This window comes from Canis aureus, chromosome 34 (genome assembly GCF_053574225.1).
Source record: "Canis aureus isolate CA01 chromosome 34, VMU_Caureus_v.1.0, whole genome shotgun sequence".
In the NCBI taxonomy this organism is placed as follows: Eukaryota; Metazoa; Chordata; class Mammalia; order Carnivora; family Canidae; genus Canis; species Canis aureus.
The window spans coordinates 11,959,908-11,980,089 of record NC_135644.1 but is presented as its reverse complement, the minus strand read 5'-3'; the positions used below and the strand labels follow the sequence as shown (position 1 = coordinate 11,980,089).

Below are 20,182 nucleotides of genomic sequence, written 5' to 3'. Positions count from 1 at the left end.
ATAAAATCTTAAAAAAAAAAAAAAAAAAAGGCCACACTAGCCTCAAAAGATTTCTTGAATGCAGGAGAAAAATTAGAATATAGAATATATTCTATTTTTGAATAAGGAAGTGTAACTTCTTTTTCAGTTACTTATACTCAAACCTGATCCCAATTCTCATTCCTCACTGTACAGATAGTCTGCGTTTATTTCTGTTATTTGGTGATCCTCTCATTTGAGGTCCTGTTTTCCAGAGCATACTTTTTTTTTTTTTAAGATTTTATTTATTTATTCATGAGAGACACAGAGAGAGAGTGTGTGAGAGGGGCAGAGACACAGGCAGAGGGAGAAGCAGGCTCCATGCAGGGAGCCTAACGTGGGACTCGATCCCAGGTCTCCAGGATCACACCCTGGGCTGAAGGCAGCACTAAACCGCTGGGCCACCTGGGCTGCCCCCGCAGAGTATACATTTTTTTAAAAAAATTCATACTATGAACTCATACTATGAAGAGCTAAAATAACATGCAAACAGCAAGTCCTTAAAATATCTTCCACTACCTGGATACTACCACCCCAAAATATGCTTTCGTTTATCTGTTATAATATGGTAAAGATCAACAGTATGATAATTTATTTTGCTGGGGATTGAACTTACTTATTCAATACCCAAAAAAAATTCCAGAGAAGTCACAGGTTTAAGTTTCTTGGCTTGCCAGTGGGAGAGGCTCCTTTGCCTCATAGGCTCCCCTACTGTGGTTGCCACCTTTCTCTTTCCTTCTAAATGTGCATTTTAAGCTGGTAGGATCTTTTGGCAGGGAGGGCTTGAACTCATAAACTTGAGATCAAGACCTGAGTTGAGATCAAGAGTCAGATGCTTAACCAACTGTGCCACCCTGGTGCCCTGGATCTTTCTGAATGAAAAAGTGTTATAGGAGGCCAACATTAGAAAAAAATTGGTAACTAAAAAGGTAGACCCACAGGAGAGAAAAGACATGGTACATAAAAATTAGACAAATTTGAGTCATGGTATGAATAAGTTTTCAGATCACTGATAATTGGTTTTAAAATAACTGATAAGGGGAAGCCCGGGTGGCTCAGCGGTTTAGCGCCGCCTTCAGCCCAGGGAGCGTGATCCTGGGGTCCTGGGATTGAGTCCCACATGGGGCTTCCTGCATGGAGCCTGCTTTTCCCTCCGCTTCTCCCTCTCTGCCTCTCTCTCATGAATAAATAAATAAAATCTTTAAAATAAAATAACATAACATAAAATAAAATAACTGATAAATAGAAATTATATTTGAACAACAAAAGCAAAGTGAAAGTAAAAGTATTAACATTCTATAAATATCTTCTAGTGGCCATGACCCAATGTATGTATCAACTACAGAATGCATAAGGAGGTCAAAAATTTGCCAAATGTAGTAGCAGTTACACAGAGAATAGTCTACACAGGGTCCAGCAATATAGCTCACTGGCCAAATCCAGGCAACTATCTGTTTTCGTATGGCTAATTAAATGATTACATTTTAAGGGGCTATATAACTACCTACATAACAAAATACTCTCATTGGCCTGCAAAGCCCTTAATATTTACTACTGGATCTTTTACAGAAAAAAGATTACCAATACTTGGTCTACATGACTGATTACATCTCCCTAAGATTTAAGGAAAGGAAAAAAAAATTCAATTTTGAAAAGCTTATGAAGGTCCACAGTACTACTGTCAGTATAATGTTAAGAATAACCCCCACAGGGCACCCCCGGTGGTGCAGCGGTTTAGCGCCGCCTGCAGCCTGGGGTCTGATCCTGGAGACCCAGGACCGAGTCCCGCGTCGGGCTCCCTGCATGGAGCCTGCTTCTCCCTCTGCCTGTGTCTCTGCCTCTCAGTCTCTCTCTCTCTCTGAATAAATAAATTAAAAAAAATACTTATTTAAAAAAAAATAATAAAAAGAATAACCCCCACAGGGGTGCCTGGGTGGCTTAGTTAAGCATCCAACATGATATTTCGGCTCAGGTCATGATATCAAGGGTTGTGGGATGGAGCTCCGCATTGGGGCTCCATGCTCGGTGGGGAGTCTGCTGGAGTTTCTCTCACCCTCTCCCACTCTCCTCACTTGCATGCTTTCTTTCTCAGGTAAATAATAAATAAGTCTTGAAAAAAAAAAAAATCTCCACAGTTGGTAAAGAAAGGACTCCTTAGAATTTGAACCACTGATTAGCAATTAGCAAATAAATTTACTTAGAATTATGTCTTTTATGGTATTCTGTGACATATTAATAAGTGCTATTTGTGGTAAAACATTAGGAAAATACTTACAGAAAGTTGAAACAATTCTTGTTTTGTAGGTGTATATGTGTGTTCATTTTGCTTTACTGTAAGACTTCTCAGAGCCTTAAAAATATCTCCTAGACAGGGAAATAGCATACACCAGTTCCCAAATTTATCTTACCTTACTTCTCTGACATCTATTAATATCTTGAAGAAAGTACAGATGGAATAGTTTAGGAAATATTTACCTCATATGATGCCAAAATAAATTAGTGGGAGATTAAAAAGTTAAATGTGTAAGATACATCATAAAACCCAGAAGAGAACCTAAAATTTAGCTCTGAAATCTCTTATGGAGTTAGTACTCTCTCAGCTAAGGGAAAATGGAGACAGTCATTAAGAAAAAGATTCACTGATTTTATGAACGTGAAAAATTAAAATATTTTTTAGGTCAAAACCAACAAAACTAGAGAAAACATGCTCAGTAAATATAATAAATGGATGCGCACATAATACATTAAGGAGTTTATAGGACAATGGACATGATCAGGTCGCTAAGAAGAAATATAACCAGCTTCTGTGCCTACGCTAGTGATTCCTCCTCTGGCTGTTTTTCCTACTGAAGCTAACAAAAATTTCAAACTTCGGTCACATGACAGCCTGGCTTAAAACTTGGCCCAGTTGCCCATGGCTCTTAGGATGAAGAGCAAACTCCTTTAACATGGCGGACAGGAAGCCTCACGCCTTCACTCTCCAGCTTCCTGTCTGCCGCTCAGGCACAGAGCCACCACACAGGACGCTCCTTCTGTCATTCTCTCCCCACCCTCCCATTCTTTTATCTTAGTTCACTTGCACGCAGCCTTTAGTTCTCATGTCGGACTTCACCTTCTCAGAAGAGCCTTCTTCGACTCTAATTCTGTGGTCTTAGATCAGATTCTCCTTAAAATAGTCTTAGCACCTCACACTTTCCCTCCATAGGGCTCACTTCCAGTTTTAACTGTACGTGTTGGGACAACTGTGTTAAATTTGAACAGTCTCACTACCTGGTAAACCCCACAAGGCCAGGGATCTTGACTGTCTTGTTCATCCTTGTATCCCCAGCACCCAGGAGAATATCTTCAGGTCAACATTTAAAAAACAACAGCAACAAAGGAACAATAAAAAATACTTCAAAAAAAGATAAAAATACTATTTATTTTTGGGACAGTTAGACTATAGGTAATATTTTTCTTGTCTTACTTTTCTGCGTTTTACATATTTTCTATAGTGCACATTAACAAAAAAAAGGTTTATGATGGACTCACATTTAAATAAGTATAGTAAGTGAAAATCAGTAAGTAAAATTATCAGGGTTTTAAAAAATTGAAGGAGGTGAAACTTGACCTTATGAAGAATTAATTCAAATAGAAAACATATTTTATTGACAAGGAAAATGTTCTTGATGTACAGCTAACTGAAAAAATATACCATAAAATAGTATACCTGATTGAAACCATTTTATGGTTATGTAAGCCATATAACCATCCTATGATGGTTCTATGATTTATGAAACCCTAGCAAGTGCTAGAATTTTATAAACTACAACCTTTAATTGTGATTATCTCTGGGTAGTGAAATTAAAAGTTTATTTTTTGTTTTTCTACGTTTTTAAATGTTTTCTGTATACATAATAGGAAAAAACTCATCTCTTTAAACAGCTGCTTCTACATTTACAATATGGTTCAATTTGCAGTCCATTTTTAGGAATATATCTACTTTTTTCAAGTAGGGAATCCCTTATGCTATCTACTTCTTACTGTGTCGTATCAATTATTTTCTATAGTTTTATTAAAGCATACTTAACCTGAAGGTATTTCATATAAACTGAATCATTATACCAATATTTTTTAAAAGCTCATGGCACTAATAACATGGTTAAGTGATTACAGGTTTAAGTAAATTATGCTAGCCTTTTTTTTTTAAGATTTATTTTTATTTATTTATGATAGAGAGAGAGAGGCAAAGACACAGGCAGAGGGAGAAGCAGGCTCCATGCCGGGAGCCTGACATGGGACTCGATCCCGGGACTCCAGGATCGCGCCCTGGGCCAAAGGCAGGCGCGAAACCGCTGAGCCACCCAGGGATCCCCTATGCTAGTCTTTTTATCAATTATCAATTTTCTGATATTGCAAGGCTTCTAGATTCTATTGTTGTCATGTGAGTTACCACCTACCCTTACATCCAGACAACTTCCCCAAAAGTGATCATAATCTTAACTAAGAGAAGCAGAAAAACATTTTTGAAAAATTATTCTGCAGAACATTATTTTCCACTTATTCCAAATAGCACAAGGTTTGCAGGAAATGAAACGAAACCATGGTAACCAACTAAACCTATCATGAGCTATCAGATCAAAAGAACTCATAGTACATTACACGTCAACGCCTACCAGCAGCATAATCTCTCTCCAGTTCTTTTTGATTCTTCTTCCTATACATGAAAAAAGCTTTCAACCAATTTTTATCTTTTAAAAATATGAAAACCCCTTATCAGTATGTACTGTAATTCTCTGACTTTACCCAGGAACTCTAGCTGATTTTACCTTTAAGAGTCAACCCAATGCTCTGAGATTCAATTAAGAATTACTGTTTTTTTTTTTCCAATCATTAGCAAATTACATTTTTTACTTCAATGATTTTTTTATCATTTTTTAAATACAGTAACAATAGTTTCTTCAGCACTATACATATAAAAACACATTCTCGCAGGAATTTCTTCCTTAATAGAAGCTTACCAGCTTTCCAAACTCAAAGCCACAAAAAATTAAATCACAACCGCACCTGATACAGAAGAGCCCCATTTTGTCATCGTCCATTCCATCACCAATCATCAAACACTATCATAGGAACTGAAGCTAAATTCACAGAATCTAGCTCAACATTCTTAAACTACCAACCATCAAAACTAACAAACAAGGTATTGATGGCTTTTGTTAGGCATTGGCTATTTATTACTTAACTATTTTGCCAGACAAGGGCAGACAAGGGCAGACAAGAGGGCATTAGGCATTGGCTATTTATTACTTAACTATTTTGCCAGACAAGAGGGCATTGGCTATTTATTACTTAACTATTTTGCCAGACAAGAGGGCAAGTCTCTGTAAAGACTAGAGATGGGGACACCTGGGTGGCTCAGCAGTTGAGCGCCTCCCTTCAGCCCAGGGCATGATCCTAGAATTCCAGGATCAAGTCTCACACTGGGCTCCTTGCATGGAGCCTGCCTATGTCTCGGCCTCTCTCTCTTGTCTCTCTCATGAATAAATGAATAAAATCTTAAAAAAAAAAAAAAAAGACTAGAGATAACCTTTACTGCTATGGTTAGTCACTAAGAGTGATCACTTAAATTATTTTATTTTACATAAAAATATATGCATATGTAACATGCCATAAAATATAATGTATACATGCCATAAAAATATGTCTATTTTATGCATGACGAATTTCTGGAAGGACACCTAATTGAGAATGACATCATTTCTAAGGAGTGGAACTAAAAGTATGTGGTGTGAAAGTAAGGTAATTTGGCATTATATAAACTTTTTTTTTTTTATAAACTCTCTTATTTGAAAAAAATATAACTACATCCATGTGTTGGTTTCATAATTGTAATAGATGTAAATTACATAAATGCAAATATGCTATTATTTTTATAGATGACTACTGCTGTTTTTCTTTATCCAAGCTCACTACAAAATTATTTTTATAAGCACAAATGACCATCAAATGATTTGATAATGAAATTTTAGCTTAAATAATTAAACTTTATATATATTTGATTTTGCTTTTCTCTTTGTGTGTAGAGGGAACATGTGATGGTGAAAAGTTAACCCTTGAGGATTAGTGTAAGTAATCTTATCCTAAAACGCCTGAAACAGGGTTGATAAGCTTTATAAAAATGATAATGTGTTAACTTAAAACATCTTTATTTAAAAAATCATTAATTTAAAAGCTAAGAGTTTACTTTCGTGCCAAACCCCCGTCAACTTATAAAAAGCGCTGCATGGTTAATCATTACTTTGGATGTTGTTTTTAACAAGTTATATCCTCTATTTCTTAGCTTTTTGTTTTTTAGCAAGTTAAGTCTTGTTTTCCTTATCTGTAAAATGCAGAAAATACAGTTATTACCACATGGGCTTATTTTGTAGATAAAACTGGGTTCTCCAACCTGTATGCTCTGAATGGAGGTTGCAGGTTAAAAGATATCAAAAATGTCTAGTACTGTTAGAGACTGGGAAGGTTTGATGCAGCTGAAGTCCTTGGGCTGGTTACATCAGGCCACATTAACGTAAATATGGTACATTTACCTTAGCATGCCATATAGAACATCACAATTTTCAATGGGTGCCAAAATATGAAAAAGTATCAGAAAATACTGAAAGATAATGCACATAAAGTATTTACCATAGTGCCTGCCTGACTCAGGAAATATTCAGTAAATGTTAACTCTTATATTTATAAAATCGTTAAGTCCATCAATAAGACACATATATGCCAAGTCATTCATAGGAAAGGAGGCATGTTAGCAACACATTCTGGGGCAGTATCTGGTTACCAAGGAACAGATCTTAAATTGAGAACCAGGTAGGTTCTGTACCTTAAAGTAGATACATAAGTCAGATTCCAGTTTCCCTTTACAAAGCAGATGATCAGAGTCAGTTACCTCTCTCGTATCAAAGTTCCTGTCAACATGCCCCAAAATATACTTGAAATTCAACTCCACCCTCAATGAAATGCCCAGGGGAATTTGCCTTATGTTGTGCCTCAAGAACACAAAGACCAAAAATATCTTGAAATCAGCTTTTTTGATTTCTCTACCTTCTGTTTTAAATCCACTGCAATGTATGCATAACTTTTGAGATGAAACTGAAGCTTAAATAGACAGTATACTAGTGAATAAAAACCATAGTGAGCATAAAAAAACATGACAAATGAAGTACCATTCCAGAGTAAGGTGCACATCAAAACCACAATGCTGTACCACCTTCCACCCATGAGGATGTCATATCTACTGTTTAAGTCAAAGACATCCTAACAAGTGTTGGCAAGGAATGAAGAAATTGGAACCCTCATACATCACAGGTGGGATTATAAAATTCTAAAATCATTTTGAAGAAAAATTTAGCAGTTCTTCAAAATGTTAAACATAGAGCCACAATATGATCTAGCAATTTCACTCCTAGGTATCAACTCAAGAGAAATGAAAACGTATGTCTACACAAAAACTTGTATACAACATTATTCATACTCACATATTTATAGCAATGTTATTCATAATAGCCCCAAAGTGGAAACAACTCAAATGTTCATCAACTGATGAGTGGAGAAACAAAATGTAGTCTATATCCATACATCGGAATATTATTCAAATGTTATACATTAATAAAAAGGAATACTATAGTGATATATGTGACAACACAGATGAACCCTGAAAACATGCTAAGGAAAAGAAGTCAGTCACAAAAAACCCACATATTATATGTGATTCCATTTATATGAAATGTCCAGGATATATAAATCTATAGAGACAAAAGTAGGCCAATGGTGAGAAGTGACTGCAAATGGGTATGGAGTTTCTTTTTAAAGAAATGGGTATGAATTAAATGTTCTAAAATTGATTACATAATTTTGTGAATGCATCAAAACCCACTGAATTGTACACTTTAAATGGGTGAATTCCTATGTTAATTACAATTTTAAAAACTTTTCTTTAAAGACTAAGATACAATAACATGGGAAAGCCAAGACTTGTGAATAAAGTTAAGGGGGGGGGGGGAGTTGCAATTTTGTAATATATAGAAGCTAAGTGGTTGATATAGGTAGAAGTTTCAGAATACTCTTTGGACAGGAGGTAAATCTTTTTTCAGGCCAGGAAAAAAAAATTTAAAAACCCAGAAAATGGGAATAAAACAAATCAGTCAATTAGCCCTTAACTTTTTTTCTCTAATATTTTAGCAAAAGTCTTTTAGGTTAATTTATCAAAAAGGCGTGTGAAAAAGAGAAAAAAAAAAGTGGGGAGGGTATCTATCTGAACTCACCAAATAAAAGAAACCTGGTAGATTTTTTTCCTTGTTCACCCCACCCCAGCTGCTAGCATTTAATTCTAATTTGTTGACTGAAAATGAGAAATATATCACAGGCTCTTCATACTCAACCTACATATTTAAAATTTCCTCTCCCTGTAGACAGATCACTTGAAAAGCCATTAATCAGAGTGCTTGGTGAACATGAAGTCCAGAACAATAGAATGTGAGTAAATCAAATTGTTTAATGGGAAATCTCTCAAAGTATGCTCCACAGAGGGATTTCATGAAGAGGGTCTCAGAATCAATTGAGTTTGGGAAATGCAGTAGAGTCTTTAAACAATACTCACAGACTCTGACAACCAAAGTTGGAAAGAACTGATTATATTTAATAGTGGGACACTCATGTGGTTCCTCAAATTCACCTCTATACTAGAGATAGTGCTACCAAATGTTGGCCAAGATTCCCCTGTTCCATAGACCCTGGACTCTAGAACACTGTCTTCTGTGACTTCCGTTCTATTGCTCCCAACACTGACCAATTCTTCTCCTAATCAACTATTAAAATAAATTGATACATTGCATTTAGAATTAAATCTTCAGAGATTTGGGAGTTATTATCTTCCATTTTTTTATTACCTTCCATTTTGACCCAAGGTTGCAAGTAGCTTCTTTGATTCTTCCCAAAATAAAAATCACACTATTGTATTTTTTGTGTGTGACTATAAAAATGATACACATGCATTGTAAAGAAATATCAGGCAACTCAGATTCTTTTAGACTTCTCTCTGCATATATATATACACACACACCCCAAACAGATACATAATTTTACCTAAGTAGCATAATACCATACACTGTCCTATATAATGAATTTTGTTTTTCAGACTGTCATAAACCAATACATATTTCAAAATTTATTGAATAAGAAATAAGATATACATATTTTTTAATTAAAAAAATTTATTTAAGTAATCTCTATACCCAACATGGGGCTCAAACTCATGACCCCAAGATCAAGAGCTGCATGCTCTTTGAATTAAGTCAGCCAGGTGCCCCAATAGGATATATAGTTTTTAAAATATATAATAAATATGTTCAAACATATTAACAATATGCTTTCTCAGTTTTTAAATTCTCGTTTGTTCTTCATTATCTAAAATTTTCCAAAAACTCTTATCTTAGTGGTCAGCTCAAAACTAACAGGAAAGTGCCAAACAATGTGGGTATAAAGCATTCTCTGGAATATCCAGATACAGAATTTAGGGATTATCAAGACTCTTGCACATACGTCATCTTGCTCTTCTTCCAATTTAGAGAAGCTAAAATGAGTCAGACTCAAAAGAAATGTCTTTGGTGTTGCCAAATCTGTAGCTAACATTTCTCCTCAACAGGAGCCCTTCGAAATCCATTAAGATATCTAGAAACCCTTTTAAACATTATTTTTCTGTAGCCAAATTAATTACCTAAATAATTCTGGTAAAACTTAGCTCCCACTATCCTTTCCACTAATTATTCTTACTGCTTTCCCACAATGATCCTTCCAAATTATAAACATAACGATCACCTTCTATTAAAAGTCTTCAGTGACTCCCATTTTCTACAGATAAATTTTACAGATAAAATCCAAATTCTTAAGGATGAAATACCAGGCTTCCCTGGCACACTTACTGCTAAAACTTCCTGCACCCCCAAACCCTAGCAGCCTGCCATACACCAAATGTTCCATGCTGTTCTATATATTCCCTCCTTGGCTGTTTCTTACCTAAATGCTTGTTTTTCATCACATCCTATTCTTCTACCTGGCAAACCTCTAGTCTACCTTTAAACGTCGTCTTTCTTGACCCATGTAGATAGTACCAACAGGATATAGAAGCTCAATAAATGCTACTATTTTTGATGAGGCAGTTGACTGAGGGATTATTTTAATTACCCAATTTAACAGTGAAAACCAAGCTCCTGTCTCCAAACAAAAGGCCTTGACACATTTATGACACACCAGGAATAAATATTTTAAGGTATATATTAGTCAACGTACAATGGATTTCACTGTGCTAAAATTATTAACATAATCAGGTTTCCCAATCACCCTTAAAATACTGAATTAGGGAGCCTGGGTGGCTCAGTGGTTTAGCGCTGCCTTCAGCCTGGGTTGTGATCCTGGAGACCTGGGATCGAGTCCCACATCGGGGTCCTACCATGGAGCCTGCTTCTTCCTCTGCCTGTGTCTCTGCCTCTCTCTCGCTCTGTGTCTCTCATGAATACATAAATTAAAAAATCTTTAAAAAAATACTGAATTATTTTAAAGTCAGTTTGGAAAAATTTTAAATCAAGTTTTGAAAAACATAAGCAAAAGAACATCAAAACCCAGAATTTACAAAACTCTGGTGTCTCACCTCATATAAAACTTTCTTTGAAGCTAATACCAGATTTTCTTACTATTTACCAAAGCTAAAAATTGGATATACCACTTTAATAAGAGGTTGATCAGGACTAAAAGATTTGAAGAATTATGGCAGAGATGGATCCTCACTGTAGAACAAGGAAACTACTTTGATGAATACCCATGATGTTATAGTATGTAACTGCTATCATCCATCTTCTCTCCTCATTCAACCTACTTCCTTATTTATTTATTTATTTATTTATTTATTTATTTTACTTCCTTCTTTAAAACATGAAAAGAAAACCGGATTTTGTCTGGTCATTCAGACTTCCTCTCAAGCCTTATCTTCCAAAAGAAACTGAGCCCATCTCCCAGCTCTAGAAGCATGTGCTGGTTAGGCAAGCATCAGCACATGCATTTCCCTGCAGATTTTTCAACTGGCTCGGGGGTGGGAAAAGGAGTCCTGAGAAGGCCTGGTCAATTTGAAGGGAAGGATGCCTATTGCATGCGAAGGGAGGGGTTCTGCTGTACTCTGTGGCTAGGCATAAACAAGGAAGCATACAACTCTGATCGTCCCTGGCAGCCACTTTTTGACTATAAGAAAAGCCAGGCTTAGACTGGAGCTGATGCTGTGAGTGGCCATGAATAGAAATAAGATAACAAGTCCTTGATAACATCGATAGAGTACTGATCATCCACGCTGTTGCATTTCCGGATTTCTCATTATGTGAGGTATTTCCTTAAGTAATTTATTGTTTGAGCCAATAGAGTTTGCTTATTTTGAATGTCAGATAATCAGATAATACTTGGACCTGAGCGAGTCTCAACTGATAGAGAATTTGATTCTTAAAATGGTGCTAATTACAGATTTTTAAAAGTTCTCTTTTGCAAACTAATGGGATTATAATCCCCACTCTATAGTAAACTAAAGCTCAGAGAGGTAAATATATATAATAAGGTCAGGGAACTAGAACTCATGTTTGTCAGGCTCTAAGTTACTACAACTATTTTCAAAGTTCCAACAGTGAGAGCAGTAATTGCAATTATATTTTGTGACAGATGTTTTAAAATCTCAATTTCTTATTTCCTCTGACCTTCTTCTCTTTCAACCTGTACGTTAATCAAAAGTTTTCCTGTTTAGGTCATTAAATGTTCTTCCAAGGGCACCTAGGTGGTGCAGTCAGTTAAGCATCCGATTCTTGGTTTCAGCTAGGGTCCTGATCTCAGATCAAGCCCAGTGTGGCCCTCCATACTCAGCAAGGAATCTGCTTGGGATTCTCCCTCTGCCCCTTCCCCTGCTTGCTCATGCAGGCGTGTGCGCTCGTGCTCACTCTCTCTCTCAAATCAATCAAACTTTTATTTTTTTTATTTTTTTCAATCTTTTAAAAAATGTTTCTTCTTCCAGCTTTCTTTTCTAGTTTTAGTAAAATACATACTTAAGATTACATTTTTCTTGCCAGTAAAAATGAATAAATTTAGCAGATCAGGCCACTGAGAAAAAGGGATATTTGTATATCCAAGGGAACCAATGTTATCAAAGAGTATAATAAATCAAAGCAATGCATAACTTTAGTCCTGATATCATAGTAAATGTGCAACATTGATATAAAGAGGCATTTTAATATTTCCAAGAAAATTATTGGATGGAATCCAAGCAAGTTAGCCCTATGTTAAATGAATGGCTTAGGAAGAGTAACAGTGAGATCCTAGAGGCAAGCTATGTGATTCACCCATTAGCACACTTAAGCTAAGGCAGGAAAGGTAAACAGCTATTGAGGATCACAATGTTATTTATAAATTTGTTGAGATAGTAAAGGACTTTTTGCATTCACATCAATTCCATAAAAATATGAAAATCTTAGGTAAATATAGTGAAAAGGCCAGTTTTCAATGTGTTGTCATTAGATCTACATACAGAAATTGTTTAGACCTTATCAGGTATAGGAGTGGCAAGAGAAAATAGATACCAAATATTTAAAAGATCATTTCATATGATCACTTATATTAGCTCTTCACTGATCTTTACATCTTCTTATTTCACTATTTCCAAGAATTCATGGTGCACTGTTTGTGTAACTCTATCAGTTATTTATACTAAACAATTGTTTTGATAGGTCATTGTTTAAGAAAATACAGGAAAAGATGGAGAATTTAATCAGAGAATTAGAATTTTAAAAAAATGAAAATTTGCACCTAAGTAACACAAAATATGAAATATTCTTAACATTTAATAAAAAGGACAATACAAAACATGCACTAGTCCTATCTCTCTTCACTTGTCATTCTGTATGTATAACACTGAACCTAATTTTTTCTTCTAGTGAGAAAAATTATATAATGACCTTTAAATATTTTTAAAGAATTAGTTCTAAACTATGAAAATCATAAAAAAAATGTTTTTAAAACCAAATTCCTTAAATTATCTTAGGTTTTTTATTTGATATTTGCAATATATCCAACTGTAACTAATCCAAATGTTGTCAAAATCAATACACAGAAAATCCCAAAGTCACTGAAATACTTCATGCTTTGTGACATATAATCCAGTGCTTGGGCTAGCACTCTGTCTTCAACTACATATTCCAACCATGTGAATGCCTGTCTATATGCTTCCATTGTATAAAAAACTTTCACTGATCAACAATCATTTTTCTTGAACCAAGTGGTCAACATGAGCAAAGGCAGAAAAGCCAGAAAAACATGACCTGAAATTCAGGCTGAGATCTGGTACAGGAGAAGATGCTGCACAAGAGAAAAGTAAGACATTACATACAGACAACCTCCTAAGCTGTACAACGAGAATCTCTTTTCTGATTACAGAAAATTGGTACCATGACAGCACACATACAATACATACCCCCCTACATAAATCCTCACATTATATATAAAGATCATCATTGAAGGATTAGGCCCCATAAGTACTGGGGAGATGCCAATGATAGAGAGAGGTGTGATCTTTGAAACCTTGTGCCCCACTCAACACCACAACTTTGCTGATCACTGCATCTGATTTTAAGATTGGTCATTAATGATACTGTGTAAGATACATTTGAGGGTACAAGGCTGGGTAGAGTGAGATTTCCAAGCAATTACTGAACTAGTTTTGAAATCAAAAAGAAGGGTAAAATTGAGAAATCCTGAAAAAATAAAAGGCTGTTGGGTTTGGCTGTGTGATATGAGCAAGAAGACAAAGTCCTCTTAACCATGAGATAATATAGGCACAGTACCATGGGCTTTCCATTCTATGAGAAAGTATGAAATAAAAAAAAAAAAAAAAGGTGCGCTCCCAAATACAAAAGGAAAACTCAAAACTAAAGTTAATTTTAAAAGCAACTTATATATTTTTTTTAAAAACTTAATCTTATAAACACCAAAAAAAAATGTTTGATATGGGATATGGTGTCTAAGACAATGTGAGATGAAGGCTTCTAAATGCAGTACTACCAGGGTCCACAAACATCTTAATATAGCTAAGAAAAAAAAGAAAAGTGAGGTCTTGGTTTCAGTCTTGTGGACTGACTAAATAATAGTGTCACCAGCTAATAAAGGGAATACAGATGTTACAGCGTACTTAGGAGGAAAATGGACAAGTTCAGTTTTGTACACAACAAGGTTAAGGTGCCAATGCAGTAACTTGAATTCAAGGACTTGTTTTTAAGATTTTATTTATTTATTCATGAGCGACACAGAGAGGCAGAGACATAGGCAGAGGGAGAAACAGGACCCCCATGAGGAGCCTGATGTGGGACTTGATCCCAGGCCCCAGGATCATGACTTGAGCCAAAGACAGACGCTTAACCACTGAGCCACCCAGGTGCCCCGGTTGTTGGTAACTTTAGGGCTGATGGTTAACACAATAAATGCATATTGAACATTGATGTTTATAAATTTTTAAACTGGCTCCCCTAAACAGATCATGCATAATGTTGAAAACAAAATAAACTGATGTGACTTGGAAGAATCATCAGTTCAAATGGGGAATATCCAATATATCAATACAACTTATTTTCATATTCTCCTTAACACTTTCCTGCTATACATCTAGTTCAAATCCAGGAAGATCATATTTCAGCATGTAAATTACAGTGTATATTCACAAATTCCCTACTCCAACTACAGACCCTTTTACTCATTACTATTTCTTTTCTATGTATAGTTTTATGGTTATTTTCAATAACAAAAGAAAGGCTGTATGTTTCCTCCAGACATAAGAACTAGAAATATTCCCATCCATCTCATGCTCATCTATCCTCCAATTTCTATCTCAGATTTCCTAGGCTCAACTGGATGTAAGTAATTATAAAATTACAGGATTATATTATATTGTATTATATTATAAAAACACAGTTGCTGTATTCCTACAGTTCCTACAGGTAGGAAGGAGGAAGAGCCTTGGAGCTTGAGGTGCCACTTTTCTCTACACTAAACCCCTGGCCCTAGGATGTTCACTGATGTCCTTCAGTGAAAAGTAAGGGACAGCCACGCTAGAAGGTGAGTAGCAATATGATATAATGAAGTACCTGAACTTTGCAATGAGGCAACACTGAGCTCCAGTTCAGTTCTGTAACTTCCTATGTGACCTTGGAGCGATTTAGGGCAGATAGCAATAAAAGGAAAGGAGAGTGTTATGCAGATATCTATCTATATTTCCCTCATCCTACGTCCTTCTTCGTTATTCTGGTCCATATGTCTTCATGTGTACACTCGCTTACCCCAAACACACAGACAGTCAGACTATTGGGAAATGGAGTGTTATAGAATCTTAGAATTACAGAATGCTTGCCATAAAAAGAAGAAAAAACTGACTTCAGGGAATTCTGTGATTTACCTGAATCGGTCTTTAGTTCATTTGGTGGTAAAATGAATAAGTATTTGAATTTCCAGCCCAGAATTTTTCCCCATATACCAGAATTTAAACCAAAAAACAACATAATTAAATAATTGAAGGAAGATTCACATTTTATAATCTGCCATTAAAATAAAATTTCTGCACCTGCAAACAAGCTTTATTCTCCAAGAGCACAACTGATTCAGAATTTGGTAGAAAACAATACTAGATTTTTGACAGAAAGATTAAGTCTTGTGGATGGGATTAAGAGCAGTCCCTGCTAACTCAAACAGGCATGAGTGATCAGAGGAGTTCAACATGGTCATATTAGAACAACAACATCATCTTCCCTGTTCTCTCATTGTGGCTACCCAAATAATTGCCATGTCTCTGACCCCCTTCTGAGGAAGTCTCTACTTTTAAGTCTTTTCCAAAGAATGGATGAATGAACGCACAAAGACAATGGATAATTATTCCAAGCCTTTGGAGAGGCAGCAATGGAGAGTGACTAAGAGCCTAGACTCTGAAGCCAGAATCGCTGGCTTCAAATATCAGCTACCCAAATTCCTAAACGTATCCCCCTGGCCAAGTTACTCAACTTCTACATCCTTGGTTCCCTTCTCTGTGAAGTGAGGATAGTAACAGTACACACATCCTAGAGTTGCTGAGAAGATTAAATGAGGTCCAAGGCCCAGCAGGAAGTAAGCCCAGTGGGTAAGCATGCTATTGTATTACTGTTCTGTTATTACTGCAGGGCATGGAAATACGTTTCTGTGCACTATACTATAAGCTAAGAAGAGCCAAAATACTAGGCAAAGTTCAGTTGAGAGGAAAGAGCCAAGAGCTCCCAAGAAAAGCTGCTTCAACCAAAAGCCAACGTAAGAGAAATGATATTGGCTTTAATTTTATGAGTTACAAAGATCATTTCTCTCAGTTCCTTTCCTTATTCAAGAAATCGATGGGAATTGACACAGCAGGACAGATGGGACAGAAAGGGTAAGATGAAATAGAAGAAAGCAGCTACAATAAAAATGCTTTAAAAGTTTTTCAATTCTTAATTACTGAGTGCTACCATTCATGAGGAATTTTTTAAGGGTCTCAAAGCTATTAAAATGGTAATTAGGTCCAAGAAAACAAGAACCAATTCAATTACATGCTGGATGCTTTTAAAATTTAAAGCCCTCTATTAAGAGGGTTTTAAATGAAGCACAGTTATAATTACAGGTCCATGACCAACCTTAAAGCCAAAGTGTAGGTTCCCGGCTGACGCTGGCTCTCACGAATAAGGTAACTCCCTTCAGCCACACTCAAGAGCTGGTCTGCTTCTTCTCGGGAGATCATGCCGTGAAATCTAAGAAAAAAGTCAATTCAGAAACTGAATGCTTTCTACCTTTTTTAGTAAAGCAAAATAAAATAAACCCCTCCACCCTCTCCTGTTGTTTTCTAGACAAAGTACTGCCATATAGTCGAAGGGGAGCAGTTGAGTTTAACTCTGCTTGTGTTTCTCTGGGCCTGGCCCCTGGCCAGCTTCCCTGTGGTAACAAGAACCATACCAAAGTAGCTCTCCAATTCATTTAACAATTTTGAAATCAAAATTCACATCCATCTAAGGGAAGATCAACCACCTCTCTCGAGAGGACGTTCCCTTCTCATGTAGCTGTCTGACCATATGGACATACTAACAAATATCCAGCAGTGTCCCATTTCCTTCCTGCACATTAGTGGCACTGCTCCAGAATTCTGGCTCACAATCTAAGTTGGCAATTTCCCAGGACCCTGGGTTGCCCTTAATTGGCATGATTGCTCAATAATGTGCATAATCTGCATCACTGGATACTCAGGCCAAAAGCAAACAACAGTAATACTTGCTTTCACTCCCTGCTAAAATCCTATTTTTGATTAACAGGGAAAAAAGCAGGAAGAAGAAAAAACATAAATAACACAGTCTTTACACAAAGACAGTAGATTCATCTACAGCATTCTGACATAAAACACTGAAAAAAAATGTCAGTGGTGACTGATGATTATTAAAAGGGAAAAAATCTTATATATTTGTATGGTGATTTAAAATTAAAATTTACAAAGAACTTACACATATATTATGTCCTTTCAGTAATTCAAGAATAACTGAATTGAGGGATTGCTCAAGTGATACCGTGTGGTTTTCACTAGTATGAAAAATACAACAGTCACTTGATTTTGGAATGAAATGGCACCTTGAAAATGTAGGGACTTTACTAGTGGACAAGTGGCAAATTTTTGGAGTTTTTATAATGGAAATGGTTCAGTCTTTCTCAATTTTGGTCTTAAAACAGTTCATGGTACATATGTTCAATTCATGATAATCAGAGCAGCTAGGTTTAAAAGTGGACCCTGGGAATTTCTTATCTTCATATATCTCTCAATCATTCAGAACCAGATCCATCAGACTCTGCCAGAGGCAGGAAGACTACTGGTAACCTATGCCTGGTAGTAACACATACCATAGATTAGCATATTAGCATATTGTTTTAAGTTTACATGACATCAGTTAATAATGTCGGTAAAATTTAATATTTATTTGTTTTTAAAAACTCAATTATTTTAAAATAAAATCACATTCAAGGATACAGACTTTGGAACAGAACCTGACAAAGCTATTTAAAGATCTGTAAAACTCTTCATACCATTTGAACCGAAATTTCCACCCCAGAAAAAGCTTTATGCACTAAGATGTTTCTGATAATATCATTTTATAATATAGTTTAGAAGCAAACTAAGTGCCAAAAGCAGCAGTGACTAAATTACAACCATAAGTACCATCAGTAAAAAAAAAAAAAAAAAAGTACCATCAGTGGCTCTCCCCAACTCATAAGTGCCTATGTTCTATGTTCTATTCACAAAAGTTATGAAAACTTAAACAGAATTTTAAAAAATTTAAAATACTTGCTACACACGTCATTGTTTATCTGATATAATCTTAAGTCTTGAAAAAGGCTTATTCGAGGAATGATTGGGTTATAGGTGATTTTTATTCTTTGTTCCAAAGGGCTGTATTTCTTTTTTTTATAATCAGAAAAATTAAGCATTTAAAAAATTACTACAGCATTTTTCATAAAATAGAAAAATGTTCATTATTAAGTGGAAAAATCAGGATATAAAATTAAATCTATAATATCTCAATTTTGTAAGACCATTAGGAAAATAGATCCTCAGAAGGTAATACTTTGGACTGTTAACACTAGTTACTTCTGCATAGCATAAATTTACTTATAGAAAATCTGGAAAATAAAGTATAAATATACAATAAACCACCCCTACCCTCACTGTATGTACCTATGTAAATATACATTGATATGCTTAATACATATACACACAAATATATACATTTTCCTTCATACACATCAAGGATTAATTATTTATATGAATTGCATCTTTATTTTATCATTCCATATACACATTTTTCCATGCTATTTGCTTCTCTACACTATTCTCTTTATTTTTCATATTTTCACCAGTTAGAATAATTTGTAAACAGAAAATAATTTAACTCATTCAAACTTGAATACTTCCTTCATCTTGCTTTTTTTTTCCATCTTGCTTTTATTTTTACTACAAGCATCCATTTACCTCTCTTACATATTTATTTACATTTACATTACCATTTATCCTCTCTTACATATTCCAATCTATAAAATGTTTTCTCATAATCCATACTTACTCTCTTCCATAGTACTTTGGTCTGTTTTCCACCTATTTGGGAAGGAAAAAAAAAGATATTTGTGAAGATGCAAATGTTCAGAACATAAATCAACATTTTGTATATGTGGTAAAATAAAACATACATTAAGAAAAGGAATTAGAATAAGATTTAAAATATCACAGTCTGGAGTCCCAGTTCTATCAGCAGGTTAACTCTGCCATTCGGACTTCTCATTTCACCTCTCAGGTCTATTTCTTATCTAAAAAGGGCTATGTATGTAAAAAGAGTTGGATTAAATCTAACCTTTCATTTCTAGGATTTTATGAATCTGAAAAATATTTACATCATTTTATCCAAAAAAAGTAAAATAAAACTTAATGCCACAATTGTGTCAGAACAGATTGTAGCTTTTTCTCCCTTCCTCTCTCTCCTGTTACTCCATCCTTTCCATTCTGTTCACACCTCAATATAATCTTGCCCTTTTCTCCTTCCATCAGCTCTTCCTTCACTAGAGTTTATCCCTCTCCTCCCCGCAGCATTGCATGGCAGGTATGTTGGCTGTGGCTAAAGAAAGGCTCCACAGAAAGGATTCTAAAGAATTTGTACTGGAGTAAACTGAAAGAGAGTATCTGGCCCATACATTCAAGAAACATTTACTGGATGTTCATTGTGTGATAGGTGCTGTCCTACCCAGAAGAGGATATATTACTGTAATAAGACAAAAACTGTCATTACTTTTTGAAACTTAGAGACACAGAAGAAGTTTCGAGAAAACAAACAGTAAAATAGAAAGTAGTATTAAGTGCTATAATAAAAAATAAGTCCGTATAATGTGAAAGGGAGGGCTAATGAAGTATTTAAATTGGGTGGGCGGGAAAGGCCTCCCCGAGAAGGTGACATTTCAACTGGGTTCTGATGTCCTGAATGTCTTTTTCCAAGAAGATATACAGATAACAAACAGACACATAAAAAGATGCCTGACA

At 35.4% G+C, this 20,182-nt stretch overlaps 1 protein-coding gene and 1 long non-coding RNA gene across 10 annotated transcripts in view; one reads left to right on the top strand and one right to left on the bottom strand.

The window, feature by feature from the left end:
• Nucleotides 1-20,182, bottom strand: part of CHN1 (chimerin 1) — a 206,949-nt gene that overhangs the window by 100,077 nt on the left and 86,690 nt on the right. For 8 of the 9 annotated variants that reach the window (XM_077883238.1, XM_077883245.1, XM_077883242.1 and 5 more), the window contains exons 4-5: nt 19,218-19,249; nt 16,755-16,868 (exon numbers count right to left, since the gene is read on the bottom strand). In XM_077883238.1, the coding sequence (XP_077739364.1) occupies nt 16,755-16,868; nt 19,218-19,249 (146 nt within the window). Of the gene's footprint in view, nt 1-16,754; nt 16,869-17,142; nt 17,202-19,217; nt 19,250-20,182 lie in introns of those variants that run through there. The other variant, XM_077883244.1, reaches the window with a different exon arrangement.
• LOC144304697 (uncharacterized) lies at nt 6,040-15,175 on the top strand. The gene is made up of 3 exons (XR_013371630.1): nt 6,040-6,125; nt 8,466-8,529; nt 15,054-15,175. It is a non-coding gene; the product is annotated as an uncharacterized LOC144304697 (long non-coding RNA).